This window comes from Molothrus ater, chromosome 17 (assembly GCF_012460135.2).
Source record: "Molothrus ater isolate BHLD 08-10-18 breed brown headed cowbird chromosome 17, BPBGC_Mater_1.1, whole genome shotgun sequence".
In the NCBI taxonomy this organism is placed as follows: domain Eukaryota; kingdom Metazoa; phylum Chordata; class Aves; order Passeriformes; family Icteridae; genus Molothrus; species Molothrus ater.
Window position 1 is genome coordinate 550,343 of NC_050494.2, and position 21,556 is coordinate 571,898.

The window sequence follows — 21,556 nt, forward strand, 5'->3', positions numbered from 1 at the left end:
TGCTCAGTTTCATAATGTCTCATTGCTTTTGCTAGTTTTAATGCTGGTGATTTCTTTCCAGGTTTGTCTGTGAGAGTGTGAGGATATTTTATTTAGTGCGGTCTCCAGGAACATACAGTCTCAGGAACATAGAGCATACAAGAGTGTGTGAAACTGCTTGATGAACAACAGGGGTTTATTTATTATTCTACTCATCCCTTCTCTTAATCAGCTTTCTGAGAGTCCTTAGTGATTTGAACCCCAATAAGACATATGTGTATGTGAAATGTCAATATTCAGCTTCATGAAACTTGTGCGAAGTTAGCTGGGCAAGTGAGGGTGCTTCTGAAATACAGAAGTATTGCAAAAACGGAAGTCAAAATCAGGTGTGATGTGACAGTTGCTTTCTTGGTCTTCAGTTTGCTGTTGGTGTTTCAGTAGTTACTGATAAATACAGCGTCTTGGGAGGGAGTCCTGCTGCTGCACAGCAGTAGGTGCTTTTTGAGGAAAGTTAGGAAACTGTCTGTCAGTGTGTGGAATCTGTCAGGAACATTGTTTTGGATATCATTGTGTGGAGACTTTCCAGCCTTTTTTAATTCCTGTCCAGTTAGGAGAAGCTGCATACTAGACTGATTTAGAGATAGTCCAATCCTAAGAGATTGCAGCCATTTCCAATTCAAGTGGCAGTTGAACTGGAGTCTTTAATAAAAAGTAACTTCTAGTCCTTCCAAATAAAAACTTTTAACTGCTAAATATAGGGGGGTGGATAGATCGATACCCTGATAAATCTCCCTCATGAGGATTTTGCATCTGAATCAATTACTTCTTTCAGTATTCCTGTGTATTGCTAAAATGAACAGGTTTCTTTTACAGCAAGATGAAAGGAAGTCTCAAATATTAACAAGATACAGGCTGATGATTAAGTTTATGTAAGAATGTAAGGCAGCAGGCTGGGAGTGTGTGGTATGAGAAGTTTTGGTTGTCCTGTTGCTAAATCTCTTCAGCATGGCATATTGTATATATCCTGTATCTGTTAAAAGTGCTACTCCTCAGAAGTGTGGAAGGGTCACCCAGAAGAGCTTTGCGTCTTTGTTTCATTGTGGCAGAGAGCTGCATGAGGATGGGTGATTGTGTTCTCACGTTCCCCTGCCTTAGTGCAATTAAGGTTTTCTAAACTGCAGCAGGATTCTTCTAGATGAGAAAGCTCCCACATAGGCATTGCCTGCCATTTGCTTGTATTGTACAGCAGTTCCACACACCTGGGCACCCTGCTCTGGGATGAGGGCGGCCACAGTGAATGTGCTGTGCTTATCACACACTGAGAAGCTCCTGCCATGAGCTGTTCACTGCCAGCTGGAGGGCGGGCATGGAAAGGAGATGATGTTTTATCAGTTCAAATCAGCTTATTTAAACCAATGTTCCTCAAATACTGTTACTGGGTTACATGCTTCTAATGAACTTATGTCCCAGAAGAGGAATGGGGAGTGCTTCCCCTCTTCCCTTGTGGGATAGGGGGTAGGGCCTCTGCTCTGGCAATAGAGGCAAAGTGCTGTGGGGATGAGAAAGGAGGGGGAAGTCTTGGAAAGTGGATTATATCTCACTTCTGTCCCTTCTGCTTTGACTTCAAACACACACTGGAGACTAAGATGCTGGTCAGGTAGAAGAGAAGGGGGAAGATGAAGCATGTCTGTAGCTATAGGATATGAAAGGAAAAGATACCAGTATGGAAACCTAGATAGTGGAGCTAAGCAGTGATCAAAGCCATCACTGAGGATTGGGATTTTTTAGGTTTTGTTTGGTGTTTCATTTTTGAGGGTATTTTGTTTGGGTTTTTGGTTTGGTTTGATTTTGGGGGGATTTGTGTGTGTGTGCGTGACTTTTCTGTGTCTTGAAATTGCCATTTTTCTCTAAGCCTAAGGGTTTTGACCACAGTGACGTGAGCACTCCCCCTGCTTCAGTCCCCAGAGGAGGGAAGGTACCTGAAGGATGTAGGGATTGGACATCCTGCAGGCTGCTGCTGCTCTGGTTAACTCACTAGCAGATAAGCACACGATTGCTGTCTCAAACCCCGAAGGATGTAGTTTGGAAGACAAGATCTTGCTGCCTTACTTTTCTGTCTCCCTTGAAGGGAATCATCAGGCTTTTTGCATAGGTTTTGGGTATAAACATCTGGGGAGTCAGCTAAGTAGGCAGATTGTTTAAATAGGTTTTTCCCTAGGAATGTGTATTTCCAGGCCTGGTTTCTTGTTTGGTTTTGGGCCAATGAATGTCTAAGGGAGGTGTTCAAAATATTCCCCGTATAACTAACTGGCTTCCAAATTGTGCCAGGTAAGTGTAGTTGGCATACGGATCTTGGAGTGCCATCCATGACAGCTTGAGCTGCTCTGAGCTGTGTCTCTTGAACACTCCTTGCTTTTCTCCTGTGCCAACCCTGTTTTCCTTGTTCATGTGGTCACCTGGCTCAGATAATGGATAAAAGGCTGTCAGTTCTGGTGGGAGAGGAGGAAAAGGAGATGGTGCAGTCGCAGTTCTGGTGGCTCTCACAGGCTGCTGTGGTACCACCTGCTTGAGCAGCAGTTTAACGTTGTTGTGAGCCTGTACAAAGCACTCTGCTGTCAGAGGGATGTTCCTGCCACCCCTCTGGCCCTGGGTCCTCACTGCTCTCCTCACAAAACAGCTGTGTTGGCACAGATGTTTCTCATCTGAGTTAGATCAGATCTCTGGATGTGTTTGATGTGTGGATCAAAGTTGGCTGTGTGTGGTGGGTGTCTCTGAGCTGCCCAGTGCAGTCCCATGACTGGTGCTGCCTTGCTGCACCCATTCCCAGGGCAGGGGGTTCTGGCCTGGCTCCCAGCCCTGCCCTGTACAGCACAGAGGTATTGGTTGTGCTGCTGGTGCAGCATGAGCCACTGCTCAGGACACAAGAGTGCTGCTGACTGGAGATGGACTGTGGGAGCACAGCTGAACTTCTGCTTCTAATTGCCTCTCTTGGTTGAGGTTTCACAACAAGGCCAAAATACCCATCCCAATTTCCTATCACTGCAAAAATCTGGTTAGTTCACGGTCAGCTTGGCCTCCTGATCTCAAATGGCAGTGAGGGGATATATGTAACTGCAGTTGTGCTGGGATTGTTACTGAAAGGAGAGCTGTCTAGTTCTGAGAGTGCTGCCTGGGAAATTTCCTAGTGGCTTTTCTGCCTGGAATCTGTGGGACAAATGTAGATTTTTATGGAGAGACTCTCTCTGTGTATTGACTTTACAAGGATTTGAAATGCACCCCAACGCCATAGATTTGGAACCTGTATGTGCTGTAATGAAACTGTAAAGTGATGCTGGGTTTAAGCTAGTGATGCACTAAGGCTCAGCCAGTCCTGAACTCGCTGCAAATAAAGGGCACTCTTCATTATCACTGAATTGCATCTTTCAGCTACCAGTTTTGAGTAGTACCTGCTGTAGAAATACCTTATGAATATGAAAGAGGCTGAATTTTTGTCTTCTCAGATGACTAAGGTTTTCCTGGAAGTTTCCTGGGGTCTCTTTTTAACTGCTGTTGAGGTGAAAAAGGAACAGGGTGAATTGCAGCCATTGCTTCATGAGCAGAATGTGTTTTCTACTCACCTGAAGATGTTGTGTAAATGGAAGCAGCTTTCCTGCAAAGATGGTGTAAGCAGAAGTGTGAGGTGAAGTCACTTCACAGGTTTAAGTATCTAAAATAGATATTTAGTCCTGAACTGAAACTTGCTGTAATCTCTGTAATCAACCTATGTTAAAGCTCGTCTGTGTAAAAAACATACTAAGGTTGAAGGACAACTCTTGGAATCTTTTCTGGATTGTGAAATGTATGAAATGTATATGTGCATCTAGAATTTACAAGGGTCTGGATTGTGATACACAGCCTCAGTTTTGCTAACTCGTGTCATAGATGTTTAAACTAATTGTCTCTTTTTCTTCCTTGCCCCCCCAGGTGTTGTTTGGATTGTAGCATAGAGGCACTATGTACTCAGAGTGGAGATCCTTGCATCTTGTCATTCAAAATGATCAGGGGAATACCAGTGTACTTCACAGCTATCCTGAGAATGTGGGGAGAGAAGTGGCAAATGCAGTGGTGCGTCCTCTTGGACAAGCTTTAATTACATCATCTGTTGGAAGTGAGAGTTTACTAAAAACAGACAAAGAAGTAAGTGCCTTTGCTTGGAGATGATAGTTTCCTTTATGCTGGAGTGACAGTTTAATAGATTTTTACGGCCTCTTTTATCTTTCTCTCTTTATTGTCCCAAGTTTTATGAAGTGTGTTACATTTTTAGTTTAGTGATCTCCATAGGGTTTTTATTAGCAGCTAGATCATAGCAACATTGTACTTCATGACTTAATAGTAACTTTGCCTGAGCTACTATACCACAAAATTCAGGCTAAAGAAAACCAACAAAAAAAACCATCAAAACAAACCCAAAGAATTTAGCATTTAACACAAAGCCTTTCTGCTTACCTTCAGTTTTGAAGCAACAGTATGTGACTTCAAAAAAAAGTCTTTGTATAGTACAAGTATTTGTTAGAATTTGAAAATCTTTCACTAACAGATTTTGTGTGTTCTGAAGAGCTCTCTATAGTTTAGATTTAAGAGATTCAGAATTTAGAGAGTGTTTTGCCATTTATTCATATTCATAATATCATGATATATGAGTTAATGGTTTGGTGTTTTCTTGCAGGATATGTTAAACAGAATTGCCCATACAACATAACTACTGTTGCTTTTTTTTTTTTTTGAGTTAGAACTAATGTGCTCTGACCAGAACTTACTTACCAATATTTATTTTTAATAACTTTTGCTTTATGTTTGTTAGGTAAAATGGACTATGGAGGTGGTTTGTTATGGTCTGACCCTCCCTTTGGACGGCGATACTGTGAAATACTGTGTGGATGTGTATACAGATTGGATTATGGCTCTTGTGTTACCTAAGGACTCTATTCCTTTACCTGTTATTAAGGAACCAAACCTTTATGTTCAAAGCATTCTCAAACATCTCCAAAATCTCTTTGTACCAAGGTGAGTGTTAGGGATTCCAAGCTGTAGTCAGCAGGTAACCTGTCAGAGGACTCATGAGGTGTGGAGGCTCTTGAGTCAAATAAGACTGCTAGTGCTGCAAACTTAGGAGGAAAGTGTTCCTCCAAATGTTTTGTAATTTTGCAGTAGCAAATTGAGTTTTTGCTGCTGTGGTTAGAATGACATATAGTTCATATACTTTAATGTTTACTGTTCCAAGAGGTTCAAGATTTATCTCTATTGGATGCCTGGAGGGTAAGGGGAAAAGCAGAAGCGCATCACTGTGTTACCATGTGCTTTTCATTGTGTAAAACTGAGGTAAACTAAGAGAACATCATGACAGTCCCTACCCTTGTTAGTCAAGATTTGACTACATTTGTGATTTACTGAAGGATTTTGTAGTAAGTGACTGCTCTGTGCCTGCATCTTACTGCCTGTCAAATGTGCATGGTTATGCTGACTGTCCTTCACTAGTAGTTTGGAAAGAACCTGGTGGTGGAGTGCTTGCTGCCTGACATCCTTGGATGATGATGATGTTGAGATAGACATGTTTCTAGGTCTTGTACACAGCTACGTTGTCAGAGTGCGCAAACATCATTACCTTATTCATAGTTTATGGCAAGTTTACCTGCTGCTGTTGGACATACATACTGGATAAGTAAGATTAAAGAATAGCATCCCCTGAAAAGGTACTTAACTTCAGATCAATGTTAAGTATATGCCCCTAAATATCAGATCATCTGCTTTTATCAGTATTAAGTATGTGTCACTGCAGGTGGCCTTCAAAGTGCTCAGCTGCACTTGGGTCACTTTACTAAAGGCTTTGTTTATAAAGGACTTTGAATAGTAATTTGTGCAAATTCAGAGTTCTCTGCTGTTTATTGATTGCTTTGAAGTCTACCACCTACTCTTAGCTGCTGTTGCTCTTAACTTGCAGTGAAAATGCATTTTAATTCCCATTAAAGCACGGTCAAGGCAATGACACAAGTCTGAGGGGTGCAAGCTTCTGGATTAGACTGTGGCAGGAGGTTGTCTCTAAGCTTTAATTAGTGCAGAATACAGTCTACTGTCTGGGATCCTTTATTGCCTTGGCACAGCAGAGAAGAAATTCTTCACTAGTCCATTAAATAGTTGTTTCTGTGATGCCTTGCTTGCTCTCACACCAGGACCCTAGTAGCAGGCAGCTCAGTAGTACAGTTTCTTGCATGCTGTTGGCACAAGCTTCCACTTTATCCTTCTGTCCCAAAATTATTGTTGGACCTTGATGTAGGCTGATAGACTACATGTGATAGTTGTTGAATGAAATAGTTAATACCTAGAGACAGGGAGGGCGGAAAAATCATTAGCTATACTGTAGTATAGCTGTTCTGTACGTTTTTCTTTCAAGAGCCTCTGAGATGTATCTGAAACACTGATTTTTCATGGCTGTTGCTGTCAACACTGGACATTCAAGTCCCTACTCTCTTTTTAAGTTTTGCCCTCCAGGGTGCTATGTTCAGAATTCACTCCAGCAACAGGAGAAATTTCTATACTGCAAATGGAATACAGAACTAAGTTGTGCACACCTGCCTTGAATAAAAGCAAAGATTCAGACCTAGCTGTCTGTGGTGGGGAAGAGGAGAATGATTTCTGGGTTTACCCAATTGATGCAGGTTGCTGATGATGATGGATTCATGTAGAATACTTACCTAGGAGGTGTTACAGCAACCTATATCGAACTGTCTCCTGGAAAAATCTGTTCTTGTGTTGAAGATATTAAGTCTTTTTTATAAGCCTCTGTCCTATGGAAGGTTGTGAAATAAAATAGCTTCCTTCCTCATTCTGGTTCTCTGGAAACGATGTAGCTGTTGGTTTGGCTGCCTTTAAAGTGGTGGCCCAGAGTTGTAGAGGCATCAGACTCAGATGGTGACGTATAGGTGAGGTGCGAAACACAGCAGCAGCCTGAAGTGTAAATGGCACCTCAGGAGCTTGTGTGCACCCATACAGAGCAGGTGCATATAGATTATTCTAGTCTGAGTGCTCAGCTGAATCAAATGTTGACATGCACAGTCCTTGAAATTGTGTGGTGCTGAAAAAGAAAACTGAAGGCTGGGTGAGCCAAGTTAGCTTTCCTCTATCTGCTGCAGTGACAGGAGAGAGGGTGTTTGCCTCCTTCCCTCCTGCACTGGCCTTCTGTCCACTCTGAAGAAGCAAACACTTTGTTGACGTATTTGAATAATCACCAGGCAACCCCCCAGGCTTTCAATTTCTGGCAACCCTAGAATATCCAAGAGGTCTTGAAGATGACTTAACCAGTAGTGGTTGTTACTGCTGTCAGATAAAGTTTCTGTGCCACAAACACTTTTGGAAGGGAATAGGAGAACTCTCTCCCCCTCTAGTGCCTCTCCAGGAGAGTGAGGTACAGATATCCAGGTCCTCTGCAACAGAAATGTCTGGAATTGCTTGAGAGATCGTGGAACATGTGACTGCCAAAGTACTTTTTTTTGTAATAACTTCATATGCTTCTCATATGAAGTCATGGCAACAGTATTTCTGAAGGAGTATGGCCAAAAGGCCACAGTCTGTAGAAATCCAGAAGTCTGGAAATAGTGCAAGCACAGATTGCCACTGGGTCAACTTTGTAAACAAGAGGAAGTCATAGATGGACAGGAATGTTCGAGTTGCCTTTACAAGATCAGCACAGAAGTATCCCGTTAGCTTGCATATAAGCCCTGTTTTTTTGCAGTTTCTCTAAATGATTAGGGAAACAAGTCTTGAAGCAGCCTTAGAAGCTTCAAGCCTATATTGATTAAGGATACCTTTCAACTGAAGCAATCTTCTCTGTTGTTGCTCAGGCAAAAATAGTGCTGTAAGAAAGGCAGGGTTCACTTATCCCAAAGTTTGTTATTCTACAGACACTCTGGGTTATGATCTAGCACTAGCATCAAGCAACTCACTGAGGTCCTCAGCTGTGGCTAGTAATGTGCAACTATGCATTATCTTGTCTCTGTAATCTTTTTTTCCAATACTGTAATACAACATTATGCTATCAAGATAAAAGTTGATAGTATTTAGTGGACCAGCACATTCTTGAGGTGCTTGCTATGCAATATGACTTGTGGGTTATACCACATTGAAAATGTTTGGAAGGAATCTGATAATACTACTTACTAGTCCAGTGGAAGATAATACATGTATGGGGTTTTTTTGTCATCTCTTCAGTGGTGGTAGGAGGGATCATGAAATGATGTACAGGTGGAAATATGCCTTACTGCACGCTCTAATTTCTAATCTCCTCTTTCACCCTTTAAAATTTGGGCTTCCTAAGGTTTTTTACCAATGTCCTCAGATACTGTCCAGAATGTGTCACATTACTGTTTTGTGCCTGTTCTGCATTGTCCAGACTAACTGATGGGACGAGATGATGCTGCTTTGTGCTGCTTCTGAGCAACTTTGTATTGAGTGATTCAGTAGTGCAGTGTGGATCTGATTATTACTACAGGAAAAACCTAGGAAATATGAAACTGTTTCCTTTCTTCCTTCCTTACTTCTAACTGCTTACAGAAGAAGATGTAGAAGGGGATCATTAAGTAGGAACATCAGACTAAAGGTAGAAGTGATAAGAGTTGATTTGGAAACAAGAGGAGAACTAGGAAGAATTTAAATTATTTTGCTAACAATATGTTCTCCTAATTTGCCACTTCAGAGTTATGTATGTAATAATTCATGATGTTGCAACTAGATTGTCATTGTTTGACCCAAGATAAATATGAGATGATGGATTGTGCTTGCTCTATGTATTGAGTCTCACGTGGAAAAGAGCGTTACGGTGCATCTTGTGCTCATTAAGGCAGAGTTAGGATGCCTAGAGACAGAGTTGGGGTGCACAGAAGCATATTGGCTTATGTTCTTGGGTCTCACTCAATAATACTTGTTTCCTTTTGTAAGTTGAACAAGCTGAAAGTTCATGTTACTGAATACATCACTTAATAGTTCTATTTCTCAAGCATTGTTTTCTTCTCTTGCAGGCCAGACCCGGGATCCAGTCAGATCAGACTGTGCTTGCAGGTTTTGAAAGCTGTCCAGAAGCTGGCGCATGAGTCAACAATTATGGCAAGAGAAACCTGGGAGGTTTTGTTATTATTTCTTCTTCAGATCAATGACACTCTTCTAGCAGCTCCAACTGTGCAAGGTTCATGTTCATCTTTCATTTGGTTCAATTATTAAAAAACTTCTGTCTCTTCTTCACATTCAGCTGTGAGCAGGATGGGGGAACCTATTAAAAGCTCTTAGGAGCTACCAAAGCACAATAGCTCACTCCTAATTCTGCCCCATTACTCCAAAATAAAGCATTGCCAGAAAAGACTGAATGATTTGGAGCTGAGTTTTCCTGAAAGTAGTTTTGCAAGACAGTAACTTTATACATGAACAGTTTGGTATGAACAGTTTAAGACACTGTTGTTTCCTGTTTGTTTCAGTGAAAACTCCTTTGTTTTGCTGTTCAGCCTGCCTAGTGCAAAAAAATAGTGTTAGTTATTTAAAAAAAAGACTTCAGTATAGACACAGTGCAATAGAAGACTGCCTAAGATTGGTGGATTCCTTCTGTCCCTTATTACACACATGTGGCTGGGCTTTATCTATTGTACGTGGTCTTGCAAAAAGGCTAATTGGCTGTAGGAAGCAATCAAGGATCATTCTTAAAAGTTATGGAAAAAAGGGCTTAATCTTTATGCACTTTACCCAAAACCTCTTTGGGGAGATATTTGAAGTTATTTAGATGGAACACTAACTGAAGATGTGCTTGGTTTCTGTTGCAAGGTGGCATTGCTGAGAATCTGGCTGAAAAATTAATTGGCGTGCTGTTTGAGGTATGGTTACTCGCTTGTACACGGTGCTTTCCAACACCTCCTTACTGGAAAACTGCCAAAGAGATGGTGGCTAACTGGCGACATCATCCTGCAGTAGTTGAGCAGTGGAGCAAGGTCATTTGTGCCCTTACTTCCAGGTAGGAGAAATCCTATAGAAATAAATGCATTTATGGGGATAATCATGGTTATATGTATTTTGGAGTTGCTTATTTGTGGAATGTGCAGCAATCCAAAAGTGAATAAGCAATACAAAGTGAGAGATCTTGCTGTATCCTTGGATTGTGTGGGTATTCCTTTGTTCTGCAAGGGGAGATCTGAGTTGGATTCTCTGGTTTTGTGCACGCATAGCACTTCTGTGATATTTGGCACTTTATGGTGTGTGTGTGTGTATTAGTCTTCATGATTGTGACTCTTCATCATATCTCCTGAGGAGTGACTCAAGAATATTAGTATAGCATTATGTGTGTGTGTCACCATCAAAATTATTAGGTGCTTGTTAGTGCTCATGCTGCTGGGTTTGAGGTGACTCTTGGACTCTGCTTGGACCCTGTGGAGCTGAAACTGTGTTACAGCTGCCTGGCACTTGTTCCCTGGCAGTGAGGATGTGATGGGCCAGAGGCAGACCACAGGCTCTCTGCTCTAGAGAGTGGGGGAGAAGAGCTGTCCTGAGTCTTGCTGGGTATGGGAACAGTGAGGATCATATACAATAGAATTGTTTAAGTTGGAAAAGACCTCTAAGATCATCAAATCCAACCATGCCCCCAGCACTGCGAAGCCCACCGCTAACCCGTGTTCCGAATTGCTACATCCACAGATCTTTTAAAACCCTTTGGTGATTGCACCACTGCCCTGGGTTACCTGTGCCAGTGCCTGACAAACCTTTTCCATCCCATCTGAACTTCCCCTGGCACAACTTGAGGCCATTTCCCTATGTCCTGTCCCTTGTTACCTGGGAGAAGAGGCCAACCCTCTGGTGGCTCTGGTCTCCTTTCATGTAGATGTAGAGAATGAGAAGGTCCCCTCTGAGTCTCCTTTTCTCCAGGCTGAGCCCTCCCAGCTCTCTCAGCTGCTCCTGGTGCTCCAGCCCTTTCCCCAGCCCTGTTCCCTTCTCCAGATATGCTCCAGTCCCTCAATGCCTTTCTTGCCATGAGGGGCCCAAAACTGTCCCCAGGATTGGAGGTGCCTCACTGGTGCCCAGCTCAGGTGACAGTCACTGCCCTGGTCCTGCTGCCACCCCATGGCTGGTACAGGCCAGGTGTCATTGGCCCCTTGCCCACCTGGGCACATCAGGCTCTTGGGGTACTGGCTGACAGCAGCTGAACCAGGGCCTTTCCTGCTGGGCATTTTGCAGCCATTCTGCCCTAAACCTGTAGCTTTGGGGTTGTTGAGACCCAAGGGCCTGTCACTTTGCCTTGTTGAACCTTATGGAGTTGCTTCAGCCCCTTGATCCAGCCTGCCCAAATCCCTCTAGAGATCCTTCCTGTCCTTCAGTAGGTCAGCTCCTGCCCACATCAGTGTCACCTGCAAACTGACCAAAGGAACACTCACATCTGGGGGTTGCAGGAGAGTTTTGGCTGTAATAGAAGGTTCTGAACAGTGAGGAGAGTTTCAGTACCCTTAATATTGAGGTCTTTTTGGTGTGAAGTCTTTGTGGGATGAATCTCAGACTCTTGGAGGAAAGAACTGAATTAATTGCTTGGGAGAGAGTCATCTGGGTCTCCTTCCAGCTCTCCTGAAATATCAGTAACTTATTTCTGTGAAAGTTCAAAGATGTGTTAAAATTGCTGCAGTGTGAAATATTCAATAGTGTCTTTTTCTGCAAGGTTTTATTACAACTTTGAAAACTTTTCCTTTGAATTACCTGTCAAAATGTGAAGTGTGGATAGATTTTTCCAGGTTATGCAGCTATTTGTTAAACCCCTGGGAAATAAAGCTGCAATATGAGTTCTGTGTATTTCCCACGTTATTTCTTCAGCTATTTTTAGCTTGTTAGATGTAGCATTACATAACGGAAAATACTTTATGATTCAGTGATCTGAAAAGAACAGCTCTGTCTCAAAACATGTGTTGATGTTCTGCACCATACACTGTGCCTACACTTCCTCTCCCACTGTTGACTAACAGTCTTGGTTCTGTTGGTGCACAGGAGTATGCAGGGTTTCTGGAATGTTTTAGTTTGTGTTCAGTAATGTTGGTTTATGCCTGATACGTGGAAGCTTAGGCTCTTCTGAGGCTACCTTTAAGTTCAGTGGTATTTTTAGCTGAATTTTTAATATTTCAATGAAGCTCCAGCTTCAAACAGTTAAAATGTTTTAGTAAACAGTTCTGTGAATCAGGTTATTAGCAATAAGCTGAGAGTAAATGTTTCGAATTAAAACCATATGGAAAATTATATTTGGAAATATGTACACATAAGCAGTGTTAATTTGTGTCCTTAGCTATGATTTTTAGCATGATGAAACTGGAGTCTCAATTGTATTGCCATGCTAATAGATACTACCTTTACCCCATCTAGATTGCTTTCAATATATTTTAACTGTCTTGGATGTGTGGCTTAAAATTTATTTCTGTCTTCAATCATTCTTGAAAATGTTCCATATGTCATTAAAGATTTGATCATGCTCTTTGAAAAACTGGTTTCTTACAGTCATAGGGAGAAATGAAGCAGTGCACTGTGTTGCCAGTCAGTGGGTGTGGGGCGTGACGGTGCATGGGATTGGGCCAGGCTCTTTTGGGTCTTTTAGAGCCAGGTAATTCCTCAGCAAAACCATACCATGAGGTCGTGCCTCTGGGCACTAAATATAGGTGGACACAGGGCTGGAGAGCATTTCCTGCCGGTATAGATCTGTGAATTTCTGGTTTTAAGGGAACTTCCCAGTCTGACCCATTCCCAAGGCTCTCTGGCAGTCACTCTTCCACCACCAGTGACTTTAACTGCTGGGACTGAAGCCCCTTTGCAGCAGCAGCAGCTCCAGTGAGTTGAGGCGTGCCCTGCTTGACTCCCTGCACTCCCCACTCTCACAGGCAGACCAGCTTTCTCACCAGTTCAACCCCAGGTTTCCCATGGGAGTCTCGGATGTCTTGTTCCATAAAGCCCTTTATTTCCTGCACAGTAACAATGAAACAGCTTGAGCTGGTGCCTCCAAGGAGCAGCTCAGCAAAGGACTCCTGGGCTTTTATCCCCTCAGAGTCCAAGCTTGTGCAAGATTTGGCTCTTCCTCCCTAGTCCTCAGCTCTTGCATTGTCTGAGCACCTGGCTGGGCCACAGATCCAGTGCCCTTTGTTATGCACAGGGCTGGCATTTCCCAGCCTCCCTTCAGGGAGTTCAGTCTGCAGCTGTCACTGCAGCTGCACCACCAGCTCTGGCACTGAATGGATTCCTCATCATCCTTGCATCTGGAGAAGGCCTCGTGTCCTAAAGCTCTTTTGCTTTTCTGTCCAGGTTAGGTACTGTAAATAGGCTCTGATTTCAGACACTTGTTTTAATTGGCTGCAGGTTACTGTAGTACCCACTGCTGGGAGAAGTGGCAGATGGAAATTCAGCCTGTTTGACTCTTGGTTTAGGGGTCAGTCATAACTAATTTTCTCCTTCTCTTCTTCTAGTTGTAATGACTTTAGAAAACACTATGGCTTTATAAGTAAGGATGAGTGGGACATTTCCTGACTATTGCAAGGAAGTTAGCTTAGGGAAAGACAAACTGATTTCTGGGAATGCTGTGATATTAAGAAGGTGCAGTGCAGATCTCTTCCATTCCTTTAGAAAACATCAAGGTTATGTTTATCAGGGAAATTGAACTGTAATTTCATGAAGCTGGGTTTGAAGCAGGGGTCAGATTAGACAGCAGGAGCTCAGTGAAGGTCACTGGTGATTCTTCAGGTAGTTACAGCACTTCTAAGCATTGTCCTTGTGGCACTGGATCACTGGTTTGCTCTTTGCTGGTCTGTAGATCCTAGCCTCTGGCAGATGTGGTGTCATCTGTTTTGAAGAACTCACTAAACTGTGGCTTGCAAGTCCTGTGCTGCTTGTAGGCCAACAGTGAGTACTGCTCAGGGTGCTGAGGTACAGTGTAGGTCATCAGTCGTGAGCTGGAATTTAGAGCTGCAACCTAATATGACTTGCTGGTGTCATTGAAAGCTTGAGCTAAAGAGCTGTGAGGATAAGGGCTTCGATTCCTTCTTTAAAAAAAAAAATCCCTTCTTCCTTCACATGTAGCGTCCTGTCAGATGTACATGTGGCTGTGATAACTGGTGACCCCTCTGGCTAAGAGATGGGAGAGCTGCTGAGGGGTCTTGTCCCTTAATAGCTTTTGGGTTTAGCTGGAGCTTTAGGCAGGCTCCAGGTGCACACTATCCAAGGCTGAGAGATTGTATAAAATGGGATCTCTAGGAAAACTTGGAGTGTTGCTTTGTTGCCTGTGGACTCACCTGTGGGCTGCTGATACCTTTGGGGTGCAAAGGCAATGCTCAATTTTTGAGCCAGGTCTGTCTGACTTGCTTTCTAGGTTGCTGCGTTTTACATATGGACCTTCATTTCCTCCATTCAAAATTCCCGATGAAGATGCTGGTCTGATTCCTCTTGAAATGGATAATGAGTGCGTTGCACAAACATGGTTTCGCTTTTTACATATGCTGAGGTATTGTAATTACAGCCATCCACTGTTCCTGTTCTTGAATCAACTCTATACGTTTGCATGATAAATGAAACATTTCTCTGGAGATTGCCAAGATTAAGCACCTAAATAGAATTAAACGAGAGACTTGTGACAGTGCCCATGAAGCAGCTCAGGGCAGGCTGTGAGTGGTGTTCAGGTTTGAATTCTGACTCTTTCAAAATGTAAACTGGTTCAGTTAATTAAAATCTATTTTAGCTATTTGGCATTTTGGAGGATCTGAAAAACAAGAGTTCAATAGAATTTTGTTTCTCTGAGGTAACAAACAGGAAAAGCTGAACAATAGATCCGGGAGATGCTTACAACTTTCATTTATTCTCCAGGTTAAATTTAATTTACAATTTATTTTTAAAATAAGTGTTTATATATTTATTTTTATGAAGAAATCTATACACTTAATTTTACCATGCATGTTAATTTTAAATGCACAACTGAACCAAATGCTGTGTTTTGTTTTAAAGACTTTTGGACGTGGCATTACATTAATGCTCTCAATGGACAGAATATTAAAAAATTGATACTAAATACTTTTAATAGTTAAAGCTAGATAAACATTAGGCTGTTTGAAATTTACTTCTTAACTAACTAAAAAATTCTCTTTCTTCATTTGTAGTACAAATGTCACAAGTACTGTACTCTTCAAATTTGGCATTTACAAATTTGCTGTTTCAGGATTTTGAGTCAGTCAGGAAAAATTGCTCAAACTTTTACAATTTACTTCCCTTCTTGTCAGTATCTTGTCAGTATGTTTGACAGTATTTAATTGCTTACCTTTCTAGAATAACTTTAACAATATAAGCAACTCTTCACTGGGCTCAAAAGACATCATAAGTAATTATTATTTCTGCAATAATTAGTCTAGCAAGTGTGTGGTCTGGTTTGTTTTATTTTACTATAATTGTTCAATATGTTTGGATAATGTTTGACATTAAGACAGCTATATACTGCCAACCCAGGAAGAGAAAATTGCCTTCCTGTGATGAGAGGCTAAAATGTATTGATATTGGATGCTGGTTTGTGGTGTTACTCGAATGCCTTATACTACTGCATCTTCAAGTGTTTTTAAATCTTAACAGCTGTTCTTAAACCGACTAACATATATTTTGCTCTTTTTCTGTCCAGTAATCCTGTGGATTTGAGTAACCCAGCCATTATTAGCTCTACCCCCAGATTTCAGGAGCAGTTTCTGAATGTGAGTGGGATGACTCAAGAACTGAATCAGTACCCCTGCCTTAAACATCTGCCTCAAATATTCTTTCGTGCCATGCGTGGAATCAGCTGTTTAGTGGATGCATTCCTAGGTAATGCTTTTGTCTTGCCCATGGATATCTAGAAATATTAATTTAATAATTAGTTTACTATCTTTAAATCTGTTTTCTCTGTAAATACATGAATAACAATTAATCTTTTGCAAGTATATCCTGGAATTGATGAGGAGGAGACTTGAGATCACCTCTAAAAAAATCTCTATGCACAACAGTAACATTTGAATGCATGAAGTTGTAGATAGCCTTAGTTTCAAATGCAAAACAAATAAATCAGAAATATAAAATAAAACAAAACCAGGGATCTCTTTCCCAAACAAGGCTTCTTTTCTCTTTCCATCTAATCAGCAGTGCAAGTGCTATGCTCTAGCACTTACACTTGCTTGAGCACTCACCACTGATAGGCAGTTTCTAATCTTTGTGGCAACTGCTGTGTGCCTGTTTTATAAGGTGTTGAATTGGGACTGTCATCTTCAGATCTTTAAAAGTTCCCCTTAGTTTACGGTTAGTGGCTTACTACTACTGCTGAGTAGAAAAGATGTATTTCTTTGTGTCTGCTGGTAACTGAGTAGCTCTAGCTGGTCAGTTTTAAGTAACAGTATGGAGTACCTGAAATTTAAAGCATTATACTTAGTATGCTTCAGACTTACTGAAAGTTCTTCAGGGAATACATGCTATTGTAAACTTGGAAGAGCTGCTTTTTCCCCCTGCTTTTCTGCTTAAATGTGTGCAAACAAATGTCATCTGCCATAAGTTTGAGCTGATGAGAGATTGCAGGAGACTAGAGCAGATATATAAACGGTATAATAAAAAACCTGCTGGTGGAACGAGACCGTCAGCTTGGAGAAGAGCAGGCTCTAGGGGCACAGAGCGCAGGTTTAGACTGGATGTTGGGAAGAAATTCTTCCCTATGAGGGTTCATAAGGCCCTTGCACAGGTTGCCCAGAGGAGCTGTGGCTGCCCCTGGATTCCTGGAAGTGTCCAAGGTCAGGCTGGACTGGACTCAGAAGAACGTGGTCTAGTGGAGGTGTCCCTGCCTGTGCCTGGGGATGGAATGGAGGGTCTTTGTACCCAAACTATTCTGTGGTTTTATGAATCAGACACTTAAGACTTCTGAAGATCTTGTAGCAAGATGAAGCACCCAGAGTGATAATAGCCTATCTGGAGTGCAGAGATGGAGACTACAATGCATTGGAGCACAGGAGATTTCTTTAAAAAAATTTAATTCAGGCTGTAGGTATGGATTGGGAGAGTGTGCTCAGGCAGACTTGAGAGCTGCAGAAAGATCTTCAGTGAAGGCTGATGGGAGAGCTCATTACATTCTGTCACAAGTGCTAAAACATTGGGTTTTATCTTGCTCTCCCTGGTACCTACATGATGTGTTTGGCAAAATAGTACGTCCTCTTTTCCAGCCAAATGTACCAAAACAATAGGTTTCATAGTGCATACTCTGCCTGGGCTGTAACACTGATGATTTTGCAGGAGCAAATTGTTCTGTAACGTGTTATGAAAAGTACTTGGGTGCTTTAATTAACAGGGTCGAAAAATAGCTGTGTCAAATTCCCAAGCACACTGTGGTTCCCCACTTCATTTTTCAAACGGGGCACAAGGTTGTTGGAATTCATTAAAATGGGCAAAAATGGTGTTTGTCACTTCAAGTTTTGCAGATGTTGAGTTGCTTCTGATTATGATGGGGAAGAGCTCTGTACACCATGAATTTCCCTGAAGCTGGATTAAAAACTGGTCTCATGTCCTGCTGCTGCCAGAAAAATTATAGTTTGCTGTGCTTTCTTACTCTGTCTTGTGTACTGCCTTTGTATTTCACTGTTCAGCAGCCAATCCAGCTCACACCGAGCAGAAAGCAGTGTGGTGGATGGGTTTCATCTTAATTTAGTGAGCGAAGGTGGCTTTAAGGGCCAGACGTCTTAGAAGGGTGTGGGAGTTATGATTGGGAAAGAAAGGCAAAGGTGAGAGGCACCTGAATTTTGGCAGAAGTGAGCTGTGAAATTGTCTTTGGCAAATGAACCTTGCTCCTTTCCCTCTGCCTGCTTCTAGTCTGATTCTTCCCATCTGCCATTTCCCACAACCTTAAGGTGTGGAGTCCATTGGTGTTTTTTAATCAATTGCTTATCTGATGTAATTACTGTTTCCATTTGCTTATGCATTTATTTCTGCTATTAGTAAAATAGGGAGAGGTGTTTTTGTTGCTACTGCCGTTTTGGGGAACATGGGAGACATGGCTATTGACCAAAGGCTCCTATGCCTACTAAAGGCCTGCTCTCTGTGAGCCCATGGAATTCTTGCTGAAAGCCTGCTTTATTCCTGGCCTTGCAGGCATTTCCCGACCCCGGTCAGACAGCGCACCACCCACGCCAGTGAACAGGCTGAGCATGCCCCAGAGCACTGCTACCAACACCACTCCACCCCACAACCGGCGGCATCGGGCAGTGACTGTGAACAAAGTGACCATGAAAACCAGCACTGTAAGATTTCATACTCTGTTGGAGTAGCTGACCCTTTGGATTATTTCTTCAGTTAGCAGAACTAATTTCCTTGATTCTAGGAGCTAATCTGTTCTTCTGTTCAAACAGGTAACTACTGCACATGCTTCAAAAGTGCAGCACCAACCCTCTTCTACTTCTCCACTCTCTAGCCCAAACCAGACAAGCTCTGAGCCTCGGCCACTGCCAGCTCCTCGCAGGCCAAAGGTTAACAGCATCTTGAACCTCTTTGGATCATGGTTGTTTGATGCAGCATTTGTTCACTGTAAACTTCATAATGGAATAAACAGAGACAGCAGCATGACTGGTAAATATTACAAAAAATATATGTACACTTTTTTCCTTGTTTTCTTGATATTTCCTACCTTCAAGATTAACACATGCATAATCCAAAAAAAGTAAAATCTGAAGTGCTCTGTTGTAATTAATCCCTTGAGCTGAGCCAGCATCTGCTATTAGCTAAGCAGCTGTTTGGAGATTTCAAAGTTTAAAAAAAGTCCACTTTTTACTATGAAATACTCCTTTGCTCTAACAAGCATGGCACTTCCAATTATGATATTGGGGAAAATGCTGTTGAGCAAAGGAAATAATATGGTAGGAGTCCACTTCTTAGTTTTAAATCTGCTTGATTATCTATGATTAATAAAAATTCTTTATATCAACTCTTTAATATTTGAAAAATTGTCCGACATGGCTCCACATAGTGCACAAAGTGGTACTTCTTGGTTTTGTAGAGTGTTATGGAAACAGAAGTCCTTAAAATAGCTAGTGAACTTGCTGCCTATCAGTTATGATTGCTGTGTGCTTCCCTTAATGACTTCATATCTTCGTTGTCTTCAACCCTTAACTGCCAAACTTATTTTGTCTCCTGTGCTTTGCTCAGCTGCAGAGGTTAGATGTTTTGAGATATCATATCAGAATTAGTCCTCTGCTCAGAGAGGCTTTTTAGCTCTTATCTTACTTTTGGTGATAATATTCAGAAAAGAATAATCTTTCTCACTCCCTGCAGTTTTCCTGTTCCTTGTGTATTTTGAATGTCTGCTAACTTTTCTGAGAGATCTGTTAATTAATCTGTCAGGAACTCACTGGTCTAAACAAAAGAGGAGAAAACCATTTGTTATAGCAAGTTGGATGTATAGTGTGACTTGACAGCAGCAGTTAAACTGGTGATCTTCCTTGTTTATTGTGTCAAATTCCTGTGTGAACGCTTAGGATTTGGGATCTTCTAAAGGTGTTTTTAGGTATGTAGCACATAATTTTTTGAAAGTGTTCTTTGTGGGTGTCTGTGATAGGAGTTCAGAATCTCTCTGTAAAAGGCCTATGATTCATGACTGGGGAAACAGCTGAGCTTAGGAGGGAGCAAGGCATCCTTTGAGGGTGTGTTCAGTTACAGATGCATTTAATGTATTACTGCATTTAGTGCTTTTCAGATTGATTAGATCATTTAAAATTTGACATAACCTGTTTTTTGAGCGATTTTAATGAAATGCTTAACCTGTAAAGGAAGGATGTCGGCTTAGATGGTGCTTATGCAAAAGTGTCAGCTTTAAACAGAAATGTTGTTATGCTGGCAGAAGTACACAGTTGTCCGTAATCCAAAGGCTTAATTTCCTTGAAGGGGTTACAAGGCCTTCTGTTCATATATGCAATGTCTTAAATCACCTAAAAGCAATCAGAAAGTTGTTGTGTTATTAGTCTTACAGGGATATTTACTGGCTTTCTGAAAACTGGAGACAGCTGTTTGGAATGGAGTTAATTCTGTTCATCCTCTGTGCTCTTCCAAGCTGTCTGTAGTGAGACCAGTCTTTGCACATCACATGATCTGCTGTGTATTAGCAGCAGTGGTTCTGACACAATGATGTTGGTGGACTCCTAGGAACCTAGCTGTGTCATGTTCCGCTTTTTTAGCAATTTGGAAGACAGAATTAACTTACAGGAATTTAGTGAAGTGTCTGCGTCCCTTGCAGGGTGTTGTTACCGCCTGGTAAGATCACTGGTCACGGTGGTGTCAAGATGAGCTGGCTGAAGGAGAGAGAACTGAGTGTGGACCCCTATTTCTGAAACTCTGTAGAGAGGCCCCAAACTCTGATTGCCTGATTTATTATTTTGCTCAGCCTCTGCTTAAGGTGGGAGAATGAGTAAGATGTGTAAAGGGCCAGGCCCCTGGAGTCTCTGCTTGAAGCATCAGTGTCTTTTGAAAAAGATTTAAATCCGCATCATAAACTTTTTATTCTGGGAATCTGACCTGTGATGCCTGATGCCTCCAAGTGAAATCTTTTCCTCCCTGAAGAGCATGAGGCAAGAGGTGCTATGCTGGCTGATGAGGTGGGCCAGGAGAGGTCTGTATTAAGGCCCCCCCCATCGCAGAAGTGGGACTCATCAGTAACAATCAGATCTGCACATTGTGCCCATCCTCCTGCTGCCCAATGTAGATGCAGCTTGGAGGAGGAGGGCCAGTAGAGAAGGGACAGTTATCTGCCACAGTCCCCATTCTTAGGAAAGATGTCCAGAATAAATCTGATGCTTTACAGCTACAGTTTGGCTATTCCACTACTACCTGGAATATTTTTACCATGTCTGACACTGCTGTTGATATTCTTAGCATTAGCTTCAAGAAGCACTGTTATTTTTATGGGCGCTTCAAATGTTTTGATTGGGAATTGTCTGCACTTAAAATCAGCTTTGCCATGTAGTATTGTCTTCCACTGGCCCACACACACTATTTTTCTTTAAGTCTGGAACTGCAGCTATGTAAGAACTCAGCAGCTTTAAACCCTTCTAATATTTACTTTGTTTCAATGCCATGCAGTTAAGAATTCTTTCTCTTTTGGCTGACTGATATGGCTTCTTTGTTACATTACTGGCTGGAGGACTGAGAACTGTTTTGCAAAAGTATACAACTTGCTCCTTGGTCCTTTAGAGACCTCTGTGCCTTGGGGCACTTCTGGAACACTGCATTTTTTAGTGTGTGTTTCTCTCTCCTCTTCCGTCGTGTGGCACAGTCTCAGTGAGAATCCCTGTGATGTGATTACCAGAGAGATTAATGAGCTCAGTGCAGTGCCTTCCAGGGGCCCTGTGGATGAGCTGTGGTCTCAAGCTCTAGTTCAGAATTTAGTTTGGTTCTTTTAAACAAATCGTACTGACACACATTGTTCTTGTCCCATCTTACTGCACACCTTTTTGATGAGCTCTTGGAAATAAAGCGTACTTGATCAAGACTGATGCGAATGACTACCCCTCTACCCTTCCTTTTT

The 21,556-nt window shown here is 42.0% G+C and overlaps 1 protein-coding gene across 5 annotated transcripts in view; it reads left to right on the forward strand.

Moving 5' to 3' along the window:
- The window catches only part of RALGAPB (Ral GTPase activating protein non-catalytic subunit beta), a 64,752-nt gene that overhangs the window by 2,705 nt on the left and 40,491 nt on the right, over positions 1–21,556 (forward strand). For all 5 annotated transcript variants that reach the window (XM_036395910.1, XM_036395911.1, XM_036395912.1 and 2 more), the window contains exons 2-9: positions 3,943–4,155; positions 4,820–5,022; positions 9,027–9,190; positions 9,817–10,003; positions 14,369–14,500; positions 15,659–15,837; positions 18,136–18,284; positions 18,393–18,609. In XM_036395910.1, the coding sequence (XP_036251803.1) occupies positions 3,973–4,155; positions 4,820–5,022; positions 9,027–9,190; positions 9,817–10,003; positions 14,369–14,500; positions 15,659–15,837; positions 18,136–18,284; positions 18,393–18,609 (1,414 nt within the window). In that variant the 5' untranslated portion in view covers positions 3,943–3,972. The remainder of the gene's footprint in view (positions 1–3,942; positions 4,156–4,819; positions 5,023–9,026; positions 9,191–9,816; positions 10,004–14,368; positions 14,501–15,658; positions 15,838–18,135; positions 18,285–18,392; positions 18,610–21,556) is intronic.